This window comes from Lycium ferocissimum, chromosome 6 (genome assembly GCF_029784015.1).
Source record: "Lycium ferocissimum isolate CSIRO_LF1 chromosome 6, AGI_CSIRO_Lferr_CH_V1, whole genome shotgun sequence".
NCBI classification, from domain to species: domain Eukaryota; kingdom Viridiplantae; phylum Streptophyta; class Magnoliopsida; order Solanales; family Solanaceae; genus Lycium; species Lycium ferocissimum.
This window is the reverse complement of record NC_081347.1, coordinates 8,197,607-8,216,153: the sequence shown is the minus strand read 5'-3', so window position 1 is coordinate 8,216,153 and position 18,547 is coordinate 8,197,607. Positions and strand designations below refer to the sequence as shown.

The following is an 18,547-nucleotide window of genomic DNA, read 5'->3' as shown; positions in this document are numbered from 1 at the left end:
AATTTGAATTCGTTATTAATTCTATCTTTTTAATAGAATCTTTTATCCGTCACGGCCATTCCACTTTAGAGGCGAATTTAACATGCAACATATAGAATTAACGTGAATTCAATAAATTTTGTTCAAACTTTGTATAAATAGTAAAAATATTAGTATTAAATATTTATAAATATTGAACTATAAATTCAGTTATTATATGTTTTGTGTTTACTTGAGTCCACAGTAAAATATCATAACTTCAAATTCTAAATATGGCTCTGGTTCCCTCCACTATAAATAGGAAGTATCAAGCACTACTACCACATTGGCCGAAGGGTCAGCAAGAGAGAACGACTATAATTTTCGAGTTATAACATTGGGAGAAAGCAATAAAACCATAGCGAATATTAGAGAAAAATTTATTATTATTATTATTATTATTATTATTATTTTTGTTTTTATGAAAGAAGCTGGAAATATAGGAGGAAAGAAGTCAGTGTCAGACAGATAAGACTTCTTTTCACGTTGAACTCTTTCTGTTCATGCATTAAATATTGACCTAACCAAATTGACTTCTTTTCTCAAACCCAAAAACCTACTAAAATCCTGTATAATACCAAGAACCAACCCTATATGAATATAGTTTTTTTCACTCATACTATAAATTTTAATGCATAGATGATATTCAAGTCATCTATGTATAGTTAGTTATATATACAGGTACATTTCTTGGTTTGTGCATACTTTTATGTTATGGTTATTACTTTTGTCCATCTCTTTGTCCTGCATGATAGGATTGTTCTTTTTGTTTTTTAATAGAAATGTGAAAAGTTTGCTCTAATTAATTGTTACAGTATATATATATATATGCAATTATTAGAGAAAAGTTGGAAACTTTACTGATTTTTGTGGGTCGATTGTCAAAATCTTGAATTTCCCATATTGACTTTGTTTTCTGAATTGGAGTAATGTCAATGTTAACAAAGTTGTTGTACTAGTGTTTTGTAGTGATTGTGCAATAATTAAGACTAGAATTAGAAAAAAAAATATTCTCTAGATTTCATTTTCTGTTTACAGGTTTGATCAACTGAATTTCAATCTTTTGTGGGACTGTGAGTGTCAGAGAGTTCATTCAAACAGATACTTTAAAGGGTATTTTTTTTTTTAAGTTCATTGAAACAGAGGATTTAGAGGGTATTTTTTGTTTTTTGAGTTCATTGAAACAGAGGATTTAGAGGGTATTTTTTGTTTTTTGAGTTCATTGAAACAAATGATTTAAAGGGTATTTTTTTTGTTTTTGAGTTCATTGAAACAAATGATTTAAAGGGTAGTTTTTTGTTTTTGAGTTCATTGAAACAAATGATTTAAAGGGTATTTTGTGTTTTTGAGTTCATTGAAACAGATAATTTAAAGGGTATTTTCTGTTTTTGAGTTCATTGAAACAGATAATTTAAAGGGTATTTTTTGTTTTTGAGTTCATTCAGATAGATGATTTAAAGGGTATTTTTTGTTTTGAGTTCATTCAGATAGATGATTTAAAGGGTATTTTTTGATTTTGAGTTCTTGGAGAGGGTAAAAATGGATATAACAGTAGGCGGGGATGAGCAGGCCGAGTCACTGAGCCGGCAGTCCATGAGTAAGAGCGGTCGAAGGACGAGTTTTGGATCAGCAAGTTCGAGGAGCTGGGCATCAGCTAGTGTTAGGGAAGTGATGTTTACTGCACCAGGAGGTGATGTTTTTGAGAGAAGTGCAAGGGAAAATGATGATGAACAAGAGCTTAAATGGGCTGCTATTGAGAGACTTCCTACTTATGATAGGCTCAGGAAAGGGATTTTGAAACAAACATTGGATGATGGAAAGATTAATTATCATGAAGTTGATGTTGTCCATCTTGGATTACAAGATAGGAAACAGATCTTAGAAAGTATTCTCAAAGTTGTTGAGGAAGATAATGAGAGGTTTCTTAGAAGACTAAGAGACAGGACTGATAGGTGAGTGGAAATAATAAATGTAAAAAATTTCATTGATCTTAGTATTATGTGTTAATCAAATATATATATGCATGGAACAGGGTTGGAATTGAGATCCCAAAAATCGAAGTTCGGTTTGAGCATCTTTGTATTGGTGGAGACACATATGTTGGATCTAGAGCACTGCCTACTCTCTGGAATGCTTCCATCAATTTTGTAGAGGTACTATTTTATTTCAATCTAAATTAAGTCTTCAATAATTTACATTATGACAACAATGGCTTTGTTTCCCTTAGTTTTATTGCATTTGTTAAAAATTTGTAACGTTTTGTGCTTGTACTGGTGAATTAATTTCCTTAATGTTCAAATTTCATAGGGGTTTCTTGAAAGAATCAAGATTGTCCCTTCAAAGAAAAGGGTTGTCAACATACTGCGCGATGTCAATGGAATCGTCAGACCTTCGAGGTATGTTCATCATATGACAGTTGCATTTAAAAAGTTAATACTCCCTCTGTTTCAGTTTGTTTGAACCTATTTCCTTTTTAGTCCGTGCCAAAATGAATGACCTCTTTCTTAATTTGGAAACAAATTCACTTTATGAATGATTTACATCCACACAAATTTTCAAGGCTTATTTTGAACCACAAGTTTCAAAAGTCTTCCCTCTTTCTTAAATGTCGTGCCCAGTCAAATGGGTTCATATAAATTGAAACGGAGGGAGTATATGAATCTAATAAATTGTGGGCAGTGAGGGATTCTAGGTATGTTTCAAGTAGTGTACCAATGGTAAAGAAAAAACAATATACTTTCCTAATCATACATCGAACACACTCTATTTAGTCTTATTTAATGTGGTTGGGATGGGCTTAGAGCTCATATGTTGATTCTGTGGTTCTTGCATTTTACAGGATGACGTTACTTCTGGGGCCTCCTGGTGCTGGAAAAACTACATTGCTAAAAGCACTTGCTGGGGTGCCAGACAAGGACCAAAGAGTGAGTGACTTTTGAACTTCCAATACGTGGCCTGAAAGTTTTAATCAGGCGGTGTTTTGCTGACAATGTGTTCTTTTAGGTGAATGGAAGAATCAGTTACTGTGGTCATGAACTATCAGAGTTCATCCCTCAAAGGACATGTGCTTATATTAGCCAGCATGACGTTCATCATGGAGAGATGACAGTTAGAGAGACGTTGGATTTTGCAGGACGTTGTTTAGGAGTTGGAACAAGATATGAACTCCTTACTGAATTGTCAAGGCGTGAAAAGGATGCAGGAATCAAACCTGATCCTGAGATAGATGCATTTATGAAAGCTACAGCTCTTGCAGGACAAGAATCTAGTCTGGTCACAGACTACGTTCTTAAGGTTAGATTCCTGATTGCTCTCTTAACTAATTGCTGCATCTACAAGCCCACCTAGAACTGATTATTGATGTGAATTATAGATACTTGGGATGGATATATGTGCTGATATAATGGTGGGTGATGAAATGAGAAGGGGTATCTCTGGTGGACAGAAGAAGCGGCTCACAACAGGTGTGTAGAATATCACGTCAATCAAAGAAAGATCATCATATAAGATTTGTTTTCTTCTTGTCTCCCGTAGCATCTGTCCAGCTCTGAGTTTCTTCTAGTGCATGCACCTTGTGACAACATTTAATGTGAAATTGGCTTTTCGCTGAACGCAGGAGAAATGTTGGTTGGCCCAGCTAAAGTTTTCTTCATGGATGAAATATCAACTGGCCTCGACAGTTCAACCACATTTCAAATTGTGAAATACATGAGGCAGATGGTCCATATCATGGATGTAACCATGATAATCTCTCTTCTTCAACCTGCACCAGAAACCTATGATCTTTTCGATGATATTATATTGCTTTCTGAGGGAAAAGTCGTCTACCAAGGTCCACGTGAGAATGTCCTGGAGTTTTTCGAGAGTGTTGGATTCAAATGCCCAGAAAGGAAAGGAGTTGCTGACTTTCTGCAAGAGGTTACTTCTCTAAAGGACCAAGAACAGTATTGGTTCAGAAAAAATGAACCTTACCAATATGTTTCAGTGGCTGAATTTGCAGAACGCTTTAGCAACTTTCATGTTGGGCAACAACTTTTTGATGACCTTGGAGTTCCTTATGACAAAAGCAAAGCCCATCCTGCTGCACTGGTTACTGAGAAGTATGGCATCTCCAACATGGAACTCCTCAAGGCATGCTTATCGAGGGAATGGCTCTTGATGAAGCGGAATTCCTTCTTATACATATTTAAGACATTCCAAATCACTGTGATGTCAATAATTGCCTTCACAGTATTCTTTAGGACAGAGATGAAAACTGGTCAAATCGCAGATGGAGGCAAATTTTATGGTGCCTTGTTTTTCAGCCTTATCAATATAATGTTTAATGGTACAGCAGAGCTTGCACTTACCATTTTCAGACTTCCTGTGTTCTTTAAACAGAGAGATTCTTTGTTTTACCCAGCTTGGGCTTTCGCTCTTCCCATATGGCTCTTAAAAATTCCCCTTTCTTTTATGGAATCACTGATATGGATCGTACTTACTTATTACACCATTGGGTTTGCTCCTGATGCAACTAGGTATGTTCTTAATTCACTCCCAATGACTAAAATATCTTGTGGGAAAATGTGGCATATTTGTTAGGCTGATGAGTCATGATATTTGGTCAATGTGGATTTATGGTGCACAGTAACAATTAGTTAGACTATGAATTCAAACTTACATTCTTGCACCTACAAAATTTTCAGGTTTCTTCGCCAATTCTTGGTATTTTTTGCTCTGCATCAGTCGGCTCTGTCTCTCTTCCGTTTTATTGCTGCACTTGGAAGGACTCAAGTAGTTGCTATCACTTTTGCAACATTCACAATACTGATAGTCTTTGTGCTTGGTGGTTTCATCATTGCAAAAGGTCAGTTTTCTGTTTACACTCTTGAGAGTTCTTTATAGTCTTGGACTATAGGTGCAGAGAGATCTACAAAATTGAAAATTTCACATGGCATGTACAATATTTTGAATGAATTCTTATGTATTGGTGCAGATGACCTGGAACCATGGATGAGATGGGGCTACTACATATCTCCTATGACATATGGACAGAATGCAATTGCCATCAATGAGTTTCTGGACGAAAGATGGAGTACTGTAAGCTCTACCATTATTGGTTCATAAAAAAGGAAGCATATATTGGTTTGACTTCTTCCATCAGCATTAATTATCTTGACACATCCTATCCTTTGCTCTTTGCAGCCCAACAACGACACAAGATTTTCTGAGCCAACAGTCGGCAAGGTTCTTCTCAAGGCAAGGAGCATGTATACAGAAGACTATGTTTTCTGGCTCTGTGTTGTTGCCCTATTTGCGTTCTCATTTTTGTTCAACTTTTGCTTTATCTTGGCACTGACATACCTAAACCGTAAGTCCCAGATTTTCGACACTATTTAATGTTTTAAAATCAGCTTTTTGTTTTGATCAGTTCTTGTAAAACAATGCAGCATTTGGAGATTCTAGATCAGTTGTTTCAGATGATGACAAAAGTAAGAAAAAGAAGCGAACCGAGTGGAGTTCAGCATCTTCAGCTCCAATGACTGAAGGTCGATACTCTTGTATTTATCTAGTTCTCATGGTTACAGCTTGTATTTGTACAAAACAATTTTCTTTTTGATAAGGTAACGTACTGTTATTTATGTTATAGTACCAAGGAGGTACAAGCAAAAGTACAAAAGATGAGGCAAGCTCCTTGCTAAATTACGTCTTTAGAGAATCCAAAAATTCTAAGAAAACACACTCATCAAACTGCTCCTGCACCACAAATGTAGGTTCCGTATAGAACCCTTTTTATTCCTCTCTAGCCAGATGGTCCACATGATGGCTGAGGGAATGGTCCTCCAAACTTGTTTCAATCTTCTGTCAATTTACTGTTGTTACCAAGCTGATAATAGAAATTCAACATCCTGGGCCATTACCCAAGCATAGTTACATTGAAGCAGGAGATGGCTGATGGATTCATGCGAGCTTTTACAAGAGTCTCTCGGAAGTATCTCAAGAGAACATATTTTTCATTAACTTTGTGGAGTGAGGAGTATTTGACCTTTGTAAGAGTTTAGTGGGAGGTCTTAATAGAATCTTAGGATGTTATCTCCAAGTGTGTTCCAGCATATTTGCATGCAATGAGAAAAAGACTGTTAGTAGAAACCATGTCCTAGTACGAGGTTGGTTAATCCAGATTTGAGAATATTCTTACCAATGGAATGTTTATCTGCAATTAATAATTTTCTTAAAGGTCTGTAAACTATCTCTCAAGTGCGCGATTCTGGTGTTGGTTATATTCTGGTGGTCGTATGAGCATCCCTTCATAAAATACAATCAACGTTGAGACAATGTCATGATGTATCATATATGAGATGTTGAATCCTTTCTCTACTTCTATTCTTTGTAAATATTCTGAATACCTGAATGATTATTACAGGTATATTTATGGACGTAAGGAACACTAACAGCTCAAGTACTGAAGACGCCAAGAAAAGAGGAATGGTGCTTCCTTTCCAGCCACTGTCCCTTGCATTTAATCATATCAATTATTATGTCGATATGCCAGCTGTAAGTAACATTTTTGGAATTTAAAGATTAACTTTGCTATGATTCAGTTTTTACTAATTATCTGGTAATCAAGAGTAGATGCTTCCCAAGGAATTTCTAACAATCTTGTGGAAGCTGGATCTGTGAATGTATACATGTTTTAAAGATTAATGTTGAATGGCCACTACCTGTTAGTCAACTACTATTTTAGACCTACAAGCCAGCCTCTCCAGTCTTAATGAAAACTGTGATACAGCAACAACATGTCATGTTTGCAAAGAACTGACTACTATGGCTGTTCGGAACTTTCTATTTGACTTCCATGATTAGTCCCATGTTCTAATGATGAGGCTAACTAGTAGGAAATGTTTCAGAGACAATCTTATAGATATTCCGGTCAAAGTTCCTAAAAGAATAAGCTTTCTTGAGTTACCAAACAATCTGTTGTATTCTTGAGTAACATTGACTTATACAGTTCTAATACTTTTATCAGGAAATGAAAGCCCAAGGAGTTGACGAGACTCGTCTCCAATTGTTACGAGATGTTAGTGGTGCTTTCAGGCCCGGAGTTCTTACGGCCTTAGTTGGTGTGAGTGGTGCTGGAAAGACCACGTTGATGGATGTCTTAGCAGGACGAAAAACAGAAGGCTACATTGAAGGAAGCATCAATATTTCTGGTTATCCAAAGAATCAATCAACTTTTGCTCGCATAAGTGGTTATTGCGAACAGAATGACATTCATTCTCCACATGTTACTGTTTATGAGTCATTGGTATACTCAGCTTGGTTGCGCCTCTCCCCAGATGTAAAAGAATATACACGGAAGGTCTGCTCTTTTGTCTTATCCTTTTACTTCATATTATCAGTGAAGTAAGCTCAACTTTATTTTCTGTAAAAAAAAAAAAAAAAAAAAAAAAAAAAAAAAAAAAAAAACTGACATTTCATGGAAAAGGAGGTCAATGACTGACTTCAATTTTTGGTCTTGTTCAGAATTTTGTTGAGGAAGTAATGGAGCTAGTCGAGTTGAATCCTCTGAGGGACTCCCTAGTTGGCCTTCCAGGTGTAGATGGTCTCTCAACTGAACAGAGAAAGAGGCTGACCATAGCTGTAGAGCTGGTAGCAAATCCATCTATTATTTTCATGGATGAACCGACATCAGGACTTGATGCTAGAGCTGCAGCAATTGTGATGCGAACTGTAAGGAACACTGTGGATACAGGGAGAACTGTTGTCTGCACCATCCACCAGCCAAGCATAGATATCTTCGAAGCATTTGATGAGGTAGTTAGTACAAGCAATGTAGGATTTAATAACTTGTGATGAAACTGCTCTTCTCATAATCATGTCAAATGATTTTCTTGCAGCTGTTTTTGATGAAAAGAGGAGGACAAGTCATATATGCAGGGCCTCTTGGCCATCATTCTCACCTACTGATTCAGTATTTTCAAGTGAGTAACCTGTCCTTTATGGTTGTTAATTAAAGTTTTATCATTTTATTCCTTTCACATATATAGTCAGCTATGCAGTAGTCCCAAACCTACTTCATCCTTGTTATAACCAATCGCCTATCTCTAATTGTTTCTCTACTAAACAAATGTTCATTAACTTTAATAAAGAAAAAGAAAAGTAATTTCCAGGAGTTGGTTCTAGAGAAAGAAATTAATTAATTAGTTAACAATTCTAGTTCTTGCTCTGTTGCATGGTAAATGATAGTTCTTGTTACTAATCATGACATTGATAAAAATGAGTTGCTTTTTGGTTTATCTTAATAACTGGAGTATTTGGATTTGGTCTTCGGAGGAAAATCTTTATTTTGTGTAGGATTACAAAGTTCAAGAATGAGTTGCTTGATAGTTTCACCTGAATAACTAGTTCTTTGCCAGTTATTGCTCAAAACGTTCATTATTAGTATATCTTAAAATTACTGAAATTTTTAAGATAAGTCATTAGAGGATGGTTTCACGATTTTAATTTTACTCCACACTTGTAAATTGTGTGTATATCTTCTCTGTTGCCTTTGGCTTTTTGCCTCAGTAATCATGGACTTATAGCAGATGATATTAGATAAGAATGTTGGGTGTGTGAACAAAATTTCACATTAATGGTAAAAAAGAAAGTAAGCTACTTATAAGGTGTCGGTTATTCTAGGAAATTACACCCGATGACCTTGGAAATGGGTGGTCTCATTGAAAAAATGAAATAAAATGGGTGGTTTTGAACTTTTGATCTTGCCTGGCCCATGGGCAAAACTTCAAGTTTAATAAGTTTTGACTTTTGACCTTAGCATATTTACTAGTTCCATATTCCGAAGCTATAGCAAAACTAAAGCCATTACCAGATTACCTTGATGATCCCTAACTATACACCTCCACCACCAGTAACCCATCTGCTAATCGATTTGCTCCCATCTGTATTTAGTTTGATAGTATTCAGGGCTGGTCTTTCCCAATTCACCATAATGCATTTGTCAATAGGAGTAATCATTAATCAACATCAGCTTCTCAGTGATAGACCAAGGCAAATTCCAATTATTCCCTCTAAAGTATCTATCAATAATCCACCTCAAATGATATTGGACATGGAATATGATTCTAACACCGGAGAACTTTTCGCCACCATACTTGAATGAGCATAGATTTTCATAATTCCTAGCAGATAAACATTAGGATTATTCCAAGGATCTATTGAATAATCTTATTGTTGGGGTGAATACTCCATTAAATGTTGATCATACTGATGATAGGAATATATGCCCAACTGGCCCCAGCGAGCACCAAAAAACTTCCAAGTCCCACTCCCAAATCTCCATTAATGAAAGTGATGCATAGGTTCCTCCTTTTGGGTGTACACACCAACATTATCTGGAGGTGAGATTTTGACTAAATCTCAACAAAGACAGCTTGTGTTTAAGTATTCAGTACATGAAAGGTAGAAACCAAATTCTGCCTAGAAAATCTGTCTCACTTACCTGACCTGGTTACATGTTGAGGTAGTAGTGAACTTCCCTGATATTGATGAAAAGAGGACAAGTCACCTACTGATTGTGTATTTTCAAGTGAGGATCATATCTTTATCAAATTATGGGGGTGGGGGTCTAGTCTATTAAAATAAATCAGCAACTAAAGAGCTGCCTTTTTCCTCAGTCTGTTCTAGGGGTTCCTGGAATCAAAGAGGGATTCAATCCTGCTACTTGGATGCTGGACATCTCGGCTCCGGCTGTTGAGGCTCAACTTCAAGTAGACTTCGCCGACATTTATGCCAACTCTGAGTTGTATAGGTAATTTAGAAGATTGAGTAGTTGTATTTTTATTTTTCTTCTGGTTTGGTATTACTGACCCTTCGACCTACCTTTCTCGGTTTTCGCAGGAGGAATCAAGAACTTATCAAAGAACTAAGCATCCCTGCACCTGGATCCCAAGATATTCATTTCCCCACAGAATATGCCCAACCATTTTTTGAACAGTGCAAGGCTTGCTTTTGGAAACAACACTTGTCCTATTGGAGGCATCCACAGTATAATGCCATTCGGTTTGCTATGACAACAATAATAGGAGTAATATTCGGAATCATTTTTTGGAATAAGGGGAACCAACTGTGAGTAATCTTCTTGAGTCCCAAATTAACGTTGGCAATAACAATCAACTTTTTATCTTATAGACTAATTTATGACAACAGGTCCAAACTACAAGACCTATTAAATATAGTTGGAGCTATGTATGCTGCTGTCATGTTCCTAGGTGGAACTAATACTTCAGCTGTACAGTCTATTGTTTCTGTAGAGAGGACAGTCTTTTATAGAGAAAAAGCAGCAGGAATGTATTCTGCACTCCCTTATGCATTTTCTCAGGTATAGCAGTAACATCAATTAAACATATTCCTTAAAATTTCTAGAAAATCAATTGGTTGCTGAGAAGTAATTCGTACTTATGCCATATGCAGGTGGCCATAGAGAGTATCTATGTCGCGATTCAAACATTAATTTACAGCCTTGTTCTGTACGCAATGATTGGATTCCACTGGACCGCTGGAAAGTTCTTTTTGTTCTATTTTTTTGTTTTCATGTGCTTCGTGTACTTCACGATGTATGGAATGATGCTTGTTGCACTCACTCCAAACTACCACATTGCTGCAATCGTAATGTCTTTCTTCCTCAGCTTTTGGAACTTGTTCTCCGGTTTCCTCATTCCAAGAACGGTAAGTATACCAAGCACTGCATAATCAAAATAATAAGATAAAAGAATCTTGTTATCGTGCATTTTTCTGATGAAATCATAATCACATATGCAGCAAATCCCTATATGGTGGAGGTGGTATTATTGGGCTTCTCCAGTGTCATGGACAATATACGGCCTTGTAACGTCTCAAGTAGGCGACAAAGAAAATCTTGTTGAGATACCAGGAGGTGGTGAGGTACCATTAAATTTGTATTTGAAGGAAAGCTTTGGTTTTGAGTATGACTTCCTGGGAGTAGTTGCTGCAGTGCATGTTGCTTGGGCAATTTTCTTCTGCTTTATTTTTGCTTATGCCATCAAGTTCTTGAATTTCCAAAGGAGATAAGTGAAACTTGAAGTCAGAATAGAAAGTTTAGCCTACACATAGAAATGTGCATAAGCTAGGCAAAGAGAATTTTTTTTGGAGAACTATAGCTCCTACTGACCAGCTGGAATTTATTGAATCCCAACAATATTTTCTATATAAAAAGAATCCGGAAAGCCTTAAAGGATAGGCCGACATTCTCGCTTTCACTTCGTCCATCACCTCTTGCGCGGAGGCTTCTCTGTAAAGGTGGAACGTTCCCCTACAGATGTATTTCCTCAAAAGAATTCAGAATTTTTGCTCAGTGAGCTCATATCAAGGTTGTACATAAATTATTCTTTTTTGTGTGTCCAGTTTTTATTTTCTGTGTAAATTCCTCTACAAGAATTATTTTTGTGAACTATTGTGATGATTGTATAACTCCGTCATGGGATGTTCGCAAAGAATAACCAGTCTCAAGCTCAAACAAAGGAGGAGGTTGCAGTAGATTGACTGCGAGCGAACAAATAATTTAGGCATAACTTATAGACCAGAATGAATATAGATGATTCATAAAACTGAATAAGCTAGTTTAGTTTGGATTTGGAATTGAGGCGTATTTGTTTGGGAATACCACGCATGAAATAATTATGATCATGTTCCATGTGGTTTTTGCTTTAAAACTCAGTTTCAACTTTTCAAAATTTCTCTTAGAGAAAATGACCAATTTCAAGATTGAAGCTAACTTCTACAGCATGAAGCAGAGAGTGTGTCAGAAAACTAGCAAAGACACTCTTTAGTGAGGGTTGCAAATTTTTTTCTTATATATACGTGAGTATATAAAACTCTCCCCGTTTCAATTTATGTGATGTAGTTTGGCTGGACACGAAATTTAATAAATAAAGGAAGACTTTTGAATCTTGTGGTTTAAAACAAGTCAAAGATATTTGTGTGTTTATAGATCATCTCGTTAAGCGTAAAAGCTAAAGTTTAAAGTTAAATCATTGTCAAATAAGAAAATGTGTCATTTTTTTTTTGACTGAATAAAAAGAAAAATATGTCATATAAATTAGGTCAGAGGGAGTAGTTTTCAGAAAAGGGAGTAGTTTTCAGAAAAACAATACGCGCGTGTGTGTCTATATAGGAATGATACCTTGAAAATGATAGGAAGATTTACAAAAAGATAAAGCTTCTTACCACCCGAGCTCCATGACACTTAACCGGGGCCAAGTGTACAGATAGCACCTTCGAGGACCGCTATCTAAGAACTAAACAATTTCCAGAAATGGATTCCATCATAGAAAGACTTAGAATGGTAGGGATCTATTAGCTCAGTTAGTTGGTTGCCTGAACTTTCACCTTGGTGGTGAGGGTTCGAATCTCGACGTTGTAATACCTTCCCCATTTCCCCTTCACCTACCCCCTATTTAATAATTAAAAAAAAATATTAAAAAGAAGAAGAAGAAGACTTGAATGTGATTAAATCCTTTTCAACGGACACATTCATGAAATCATAATTTGCCCATTTAGTAGGATCCTAATTTAGTGGTCCGGTTCATTTTATGTGCATTGATACTACTCTAAGGCCTCATTTGTTTGCACTTATTGGAGGTCTAAATCTGAATGATTCAGACCTTAAGCCATTAAGTACATTTGTTTGCATTAAGATCTAAACACTTATTGGGTCTGACTAGGTCTTAATCATTAAGATCTTGAATCAAGTCTTAATATCATTAAGAGATATTTTTGTATGGAACTTTTTTATCACCAGCTCCAACCCCAACCCCAACCCTCCACCTCAACCCCACCCCCCCCCCACCCAGTCTCCACTCCAACCCCACCTATCCACCTCAACCCCACCCCACCACTCACCCACCCTCTACTCCAACCCCTCACTCCCCATCACTTCCACGCCACCACCAATCCCAATCCCACCCCCACACCGCCCACCCCCACTCCCCACCACCAATCCCTACCCCACACCACCCACCACCAACCCCACTTCCACTCCCCACCAACAACCCCTACCCCACACCACCCATCCCCACTCCCCACTACCTGTCACCCCTACCACCAACCCCACCCCCACTCCCAGCCAACCCTAACCCCACAACCTCCCACCCCTCACCCCAACCACCCACTCACCCCTTCACCCCCTCTGACCCCACTGACCACCCACCACGACTACAAAACATCTCCACCATTACTAGTGAACATAAATGTTTCATTTTTTTTTTATCAAATAATATTTTTTTAATTAAATTTGTATTTATTTTCTACTATTTAGTTACTTTTTAATTTGAATTGTATATTTATTATGTTTAAACAAACACATTATGCACATTCAGATATTGAAAAACAAACAGTCTTAATCATTCAATGTTCAGACCTAGAGGCAACATCTTAATGATTCAGATGTGCATTCAGATTCAGACGTCTTAATCTTAATGAAAACAAATGAGGCCTAAACGTTGTATAGGATATAAGAGGTTGGATACTGAATTGAGAGTAATAAAGAGAGCTGCTTTGATGTGCCACTTTAATATGCTGATTTTTATTTTTATTTTAATAGAATGTGTAATTCCCATCTTTGTACAAAAATGTTGCTATAGTAATTTTTGCTTGAAGGATAAAAAAGTCGTTTAACTTTTGAAGGGTATTATCGAAATCCAACTTTCAACTATGAGATTTCCCACTTTTAGAATAGTACTAGTCTCTAGACACGTGTGTTGCACGTATACAACAAAATGCAGTACATTTGTCGTTAACAAACTGAAAAGAAGAAACTAGAGATTTCTAAGTTCTAACCTGAGTAAAGCTTATGACCCATATTGAATGTTATCAACTATAGATAAATGTTAAAGCAGTGTAAAAACTGTATCTTAAATAGCATTCAAGATTATAAGAGGAACTCCAAATTAGAAAAAACACAAAAAAATTAAAACTTTATAAAGTTGTAGATATCTAAATTGAGTGACTACAATATATTTGATAAAATAAATGAAGAACAATATAAAAAATTTCCTTTGTATTTCTGAAATGAATTCTTTGTACAATCTGGTCTGGTATTTATACAAGTTGCAAGGGAATCTACTCTATAACCATATGGACAGGTGTGCTATTCCTATTGCTAAATCTCTAACTACTTTGTAAATACAAAAATTAAATTAAATACTGTGTATTTACAGCTAATACAAAGTGACAGCTATGAGGTGAACTTGAGCCTTCTCTTGTGCACAAATGAATCCGGAAATATTGAGCCCAATGCAAAGTATCAATTTTGTCCAGAGGCCCAAACTAAAATCAGCCCAATTGCTAAATAACCTATACAGGTTTTATTCCCAATCTGGTTGACTTCGATTTCATTGAGGTTTCATGCCCAAAACCTAACACCCAACTTCATCTTCTTCCTTATCAATTCAACCATGAAATAATCCCGAAATCTTTGAATAAAAATCCCAACACCCCCCCCCCTCAAGTTGGAGGGGAAGATGAAACACCCAACTTGTTCAACAAATGATGATGAATCGGACCAGTAAGAGATTTCGTAAATAAATCTGCAAGTTGCGAAGCCGAATTGATGTAGGAAAGGGAAATCAGACCTGCAAGGTACTGTTGACGGATGAAGTGACAGTCGATTTCGACGTGCTTCATCAGTTCGTGAAATATGGGGTTTTTCGCAATATGAATCGCAGCAAGACTATCTGAATGAAGAGGAACAGGTAGAGAAATTGGAATTGAGAGATCTTCAAACAATCGTACTAACTAGGTGAGTGTAGCAACAACCGTTCTCATTGAACGATACTCAGCTTCGGCTAAACTAAGTGACATAGAGGTCTGTTTTTTAGACTTCCATGAAATAGGTGAAGAACCAAGTGAAACATAAAATCCACTAACTGATTTGCGTGAATCTGGACAGGTACCCCAATCCGAGTCACAAAAGGCGAGCAATTTGAAGCATGAAGAAGATGACATGAACAATCCAAGACTAGGATATCTCAAAAGATATCGCAGAACCCGTAGAGCAGCAGCAAGATGTGGTTCACGAGGGTCCTGCATATATTGACTCAAATGCTGGACCGTGAAGGAGAGATCTGGCCTCGTATGAGTTAAGTAATTCAGTTTTCCCAATAAATGCCTATAAATAGTAGGATCTCGAATAGGAACACCTGTTTGAGCTAGTAATTTTGTGCAAGGATCTAAAGGAGAAGATATAGGACTGAGATGCAATGAATCAAGTTCTTGTAATAAATCAAGAGTAAATTTCCTTTGAGATAGAATAAGTTCATGTGATTCTCTGATAACCTCCATACCAAGGAAGAAATGTAAATTACCCAAGTCCTTTATCTTGAATTCCTTGTCCAAAAGCATCTTAAGAGAATGTAACTCTACTTCATTATTCCCAGTCATTAAGATAGCATCCACGTATATAGCTACAATAGAAATAAAATCACCTGATTTCTTAACAAACAAAGAATAATCATTTAGAGGATGCTTGAAACCTTTGAAACTGAGAGCTGATGTCAGCTTTGAATGCCATTGTCGGGATGCTTGTTTGAGTCCATAAATGGACTTTTTCAACAAACAGACATGGTTAGGTGAGGGAGGTGAAATTCCAGCAGGAAATTTCATATAAACTTCCTCATCAAGATCACCATGTAAAAAAGCTTTAGTAACATCTAATTGAAAAAGGCCCCATCCTTTTTTAACTGCTAAAGCCAAAATGCACCTTATGGTAGTCATTTTCACCACTGGTGAAAAAGTTTCATTGTAGTCAACACCCTCTCTTTGTATATCACCTCTAATGACCAACCTAGCTTTAAGTCTTTCACTACTACCATCTGAATGTTGTTTGACCTTATAAACCCATTTACAAGGTAGTGCTTTCTTGCCTGTAGGTAGAACAACTACATCCCAAGTATTGTTTAGTTCTAGAGCCTCAATTTCCTTGTTCATAGCTTCCTGCCAACCAGGATGGTGAGCAGCCTGAACATAGCTAATAGGTTCTTGGACAGTAGAAACAGAAATAAGCATGTCTTTATTAACAGAAGATAAATTGCCAAAAGGAAAGCATTCAGGCTCAATAGGACTAAAAAAAACAGTTGGCATTCATATCTGTGAGTGTGACAGCATTGCAAATATAGTCTTTGAGATAGGAAGGATTTTTAGGAATCCTAGAAGATTGTCTAAGTATAGTTTCAACAATTGGCTCAGGAGAGTTAGGTGGAGTAGACTCAGGACTAAGTGAAGAAGCACGACTAGGTGAAAATTCAGGACTAGTAATAGGACTAGGAGGAGTGCACATAGGAGACTGAGAATCAGGCAAATTAGTAGTGTCAGCTTCAGATGATTGGCACTTCTACATGTGTTGGTAGATGTTTTGACTGATGTAAATGAGAAGAAGAAAATAATTTCTGAGGATGATGAGAAGTAGGAGAAGAAAAAGGAAAATATACTTCATGAAAAACAACATTTCTAGAAACTGTAATTTGCATAGTTTGAAGATTTAGAACTTTATATCCCTGTTTGTTAAAAAGGTAACCTATAAAAACACATGGCAAAGCTCTTGGATCAAATTTGGATCTATAACTAGGTAAAGTAGGGACAAAACATAGGCAACCAAAATATTTGAGATGAGAATATAAAGGTTTTGTTTTAAAAAGAAGCTCATAAGGAGTCTTGAAATTCAAAACTTTAGATGGGAATCTATTAATTAAATAAGTGGTTGTGAGAACATATTCTCCCCAAAAAGTGATAGGTAAATGGGATTGATATAATAAAGCTCTTGAGGTTTCTAATAGATGCTTATGTTTCCTCTCCACTACTCCATTTTGTTGTGGAGAGGATACACAGGTGGTTTGATGTAGTATACCATTAGATACCAAAAAATCTGTTTGAAGTTTCCCACTCCCCAACTCAAAGCCATTATCAGATCTTATAATTTTCACTTTAGAATTGAATTGTCTTTCCACCATAGACAAGAAAGATTGTAAAACTGGAAATGCATTGGATTTGGTACTTAATAAATGTGTCCAAGTAGCTCTTGTAAAATCATCCACAATAGTGATAAAATACTTAAAACCATCATGTGTAGCTATTTTATATGGTCCCCATGTGTCCACATGTATTAGATCAAAGGCAGATTTGGTGGTAATGGTGCTTCGTGGAGATGGGAGTTTGGATTGTCTTGCCATGGGACAAATAATGCAAGGAGAAGTAAACTTAGAACAAGAGGAAATAGGAAAAATATTTTTCATATTACTTAAAGGAATATGGCCTAATCTGTAGTGCCGCAATCTTTCTTTTACATTGGAATCAAAGAAACTAGAATAAGCAGTAAATATAAGAGCTGAATCTGAAACACAACTTAACTGAGCCTTAGGTAATTTAAAAACAGGTGCAGAACTAGATAGACAACTAGAAACAGCCTTAGGAAAACTAGGAGAAACTTCTGGCAGACATGACTTCAAGATGTAGAGACCTCCTTGTTCCTTACCAAGCACCATGGGCTCTTCAGTGAAGGGTCCTGCAAGAGAAAACAAGTTTCAGGAGTGAAAAGAAGAAATTTCCTAAGTTGTTTGCATAATTTATGTGCAGAGAGTAGATTAAACCTGAAAGGAGGGATAAATAGGACATTATATATGACAAGATTAGAGAAAATGGAAATAGACCCTGAATGATTGACCCTTACTCTCTGAGAATTAGGAAGATTGACCATATTAGGTTTAGGTAATGCTTTCAAATTAGTAAATAATCTTTTGCTAAAAGTCATATGCTCAGATGCTCCACTATCTATTATCCAAGAATTACTATCAACAGTGATTAGGCAAGCATATGAATTAAAAAACTTGGTCATACCAACACAAGTTAGGTTTGCAGAAGTCTATGCATTTGGCTGATTCATCTTAACTTGTTCTAGCAACTGCAATAGTTGAGAAATATTGTCCTGACTCAAAGACTTGGTATCATTGTTTCCTCTTGATGGTTGCTCATTTTCATCACCTGAACTGAACACATTGTTAGATTGAACCCCATTCTGAAATCTTTTTGCCTTTGTAAACTTGAAATCTGTTGGAAATCCATGGATCTTGTAGCATTTATCAATAGTGTGTCCAGGTTTCTTACAGTAATTGCAGAAAACAGTGTTTGTCTTAGAGTCATAAACTGCCTTTTGATTTTTATTCTCATTGAATTTTCTTGGTGTGTGATTATTGACCATACAAGATAATGATTCCCCTGGGTAAGTAGGTGTTGCATGTATTTCCCTTTGTTTTTCATCTTGAATAACAAGTGAGTATGCCTGTCCAATAGTAGGGAGAGGGGAAGATAACAGAATGTTACTCCTTACACCTATAAAAGTATCATTTACACCCATTAAAAATTGCAACAGTCTCTCATCTTGATGAGCTTTTACACTCTTTTCCTTAGCACCACACACACAGTCACAACCACAGGCAGAAAAAGTGTTCATAGCATCTAGTTCATCCCATAGACTTTTCAT

General features: G+C 36.4%; 2 protein-coding genes across 4 annotated transcripts; one reads left to right on the top strand and one right to left on the bottom strand.

Annotated features, from left to right (window-relative positions):
• Window positions 1-539: 539 nt before the first annotated feature.
• On the top strand, window positions 540-11,516 carry LOC132059182 (pleiotropic drug resistance protein 2-like). 3 transcript variants are annotated; one of them, XM_059451715.1, is made up of 21 exons: window positions 540-699; window positions 1,540-1,970; window positions 2,051-2,171; window positions 2,326-2,414; window positions 2,858-2,942; window positions 3,022-3,312; window positions 3,392-3,482; window positions 3,635-4,535; window positions 4,704-4,864; window positions 4,994-5,097; window positions 5,203-5,368; window positions 5,448-5,546; window positions 6,422-6,552; window positions 7,025-7,357; window positions 7,522-7,812; window positions 7,896-7,979; window positions 9,675-9,808; window positions 9,898-10,125; window positions 10,207-10,378; window positions 10,471-10,725; window positions 10,819-11,516. In XM_059451715.1, exons 2-21 carry the CDS (start codon window positions 1,558-1,560, stop codon window positions 11,086-11,088), a joined length of 4,419 nt encoding a protein of 1,472 aa, XP_059307698.1. In that variant the 5' UTR covers window positions 540-699; window positions 1,540-1,557; the 3' UTR covers window positions 11,089-11,516. The 3 variants fall into 3 exon arrangements, with proteins under 3 accessions (XP_059307698.1, XP_059307697.1, XP_059307696.1); XM_059451714.1 differs by having other exon boundaries at window positions 542-699; window positions 1,506-1,970; XM_059451713.1 differs by lacking the exon at window positions 540-699 and having other exon boundaries at window positions 720-1,970.
• Window positions 11,517-16,135: 4,619 nt separating this feature from the next.
• LOC132061067 (uncharacterized) lies at window positions 16,136-18,547 on the bottom strand. Its single transcript, XM_059453943.1, has 3 exons — window positions 17,998-18,547; window positions 16,929-17,572; window positions 16,136-16,357 (listed from the first exon to the last, which is right to left on the bottom strand). The coding sequence occupies exons 1-3, from the start codon at window positions 18,545-18,547 to the stop codon at window positions 16,136-16,138; spliced, it is 1,416 nt and encodes a 471-aa protein (XP_059309926.1).

What these genes read in the sequence shown, in the direction of transcription:
- LOC132061067 (XM_059453943.1), bottom strand. Translation starts at nt 18,547, where the DNA reads ATGAAAAGTCTATGGGATGAACTAGATGCTATGAACACTTTTTCTGCC. An exon ending in CAATGATACCAAGTCTTTGA is followed by an intron (nt 17,573 to 17,997) that starts GTCAGGACAATA and finishes TTTCTCTTGCAG; the next exon opens with GACCCTTCACTGAAGAGCCC. An exon ending in AACTTCAAACAGATTTTTTG is followed by an intron (nt 16,358 to 16,928) that starts GTATCTAATGGT and finishes CCTGATTCTCAG; the next exon opens with TCTCCTATGTGCACTCCTCC.
- LOC132059182 (XM_059451715.1), top strand. Translation starts at nt 1,558, where the DNA reads ATGGATATAACAGTAGGCGGGGATGAGCAGGCCGAGTCACTGAGCCGG. An exon ending in CTAAGAGACAGGACTGATAG is followed by an intron (nt 1,971 to 2,050) that starts GTGAGTGGAAAT and finishes TGCATGGAACAG; the next exon opens with GGTTGGAATTGAGATCCCAA. An exon ending in GGCACTGACATACCTAAACC is followed by an intron (nt 5,369 to 5,447) that starts GTAAGTCCCAGA and finishes AAAACAATGCAG; the next exon opens with CATTTGGAGATTCTAGATCA.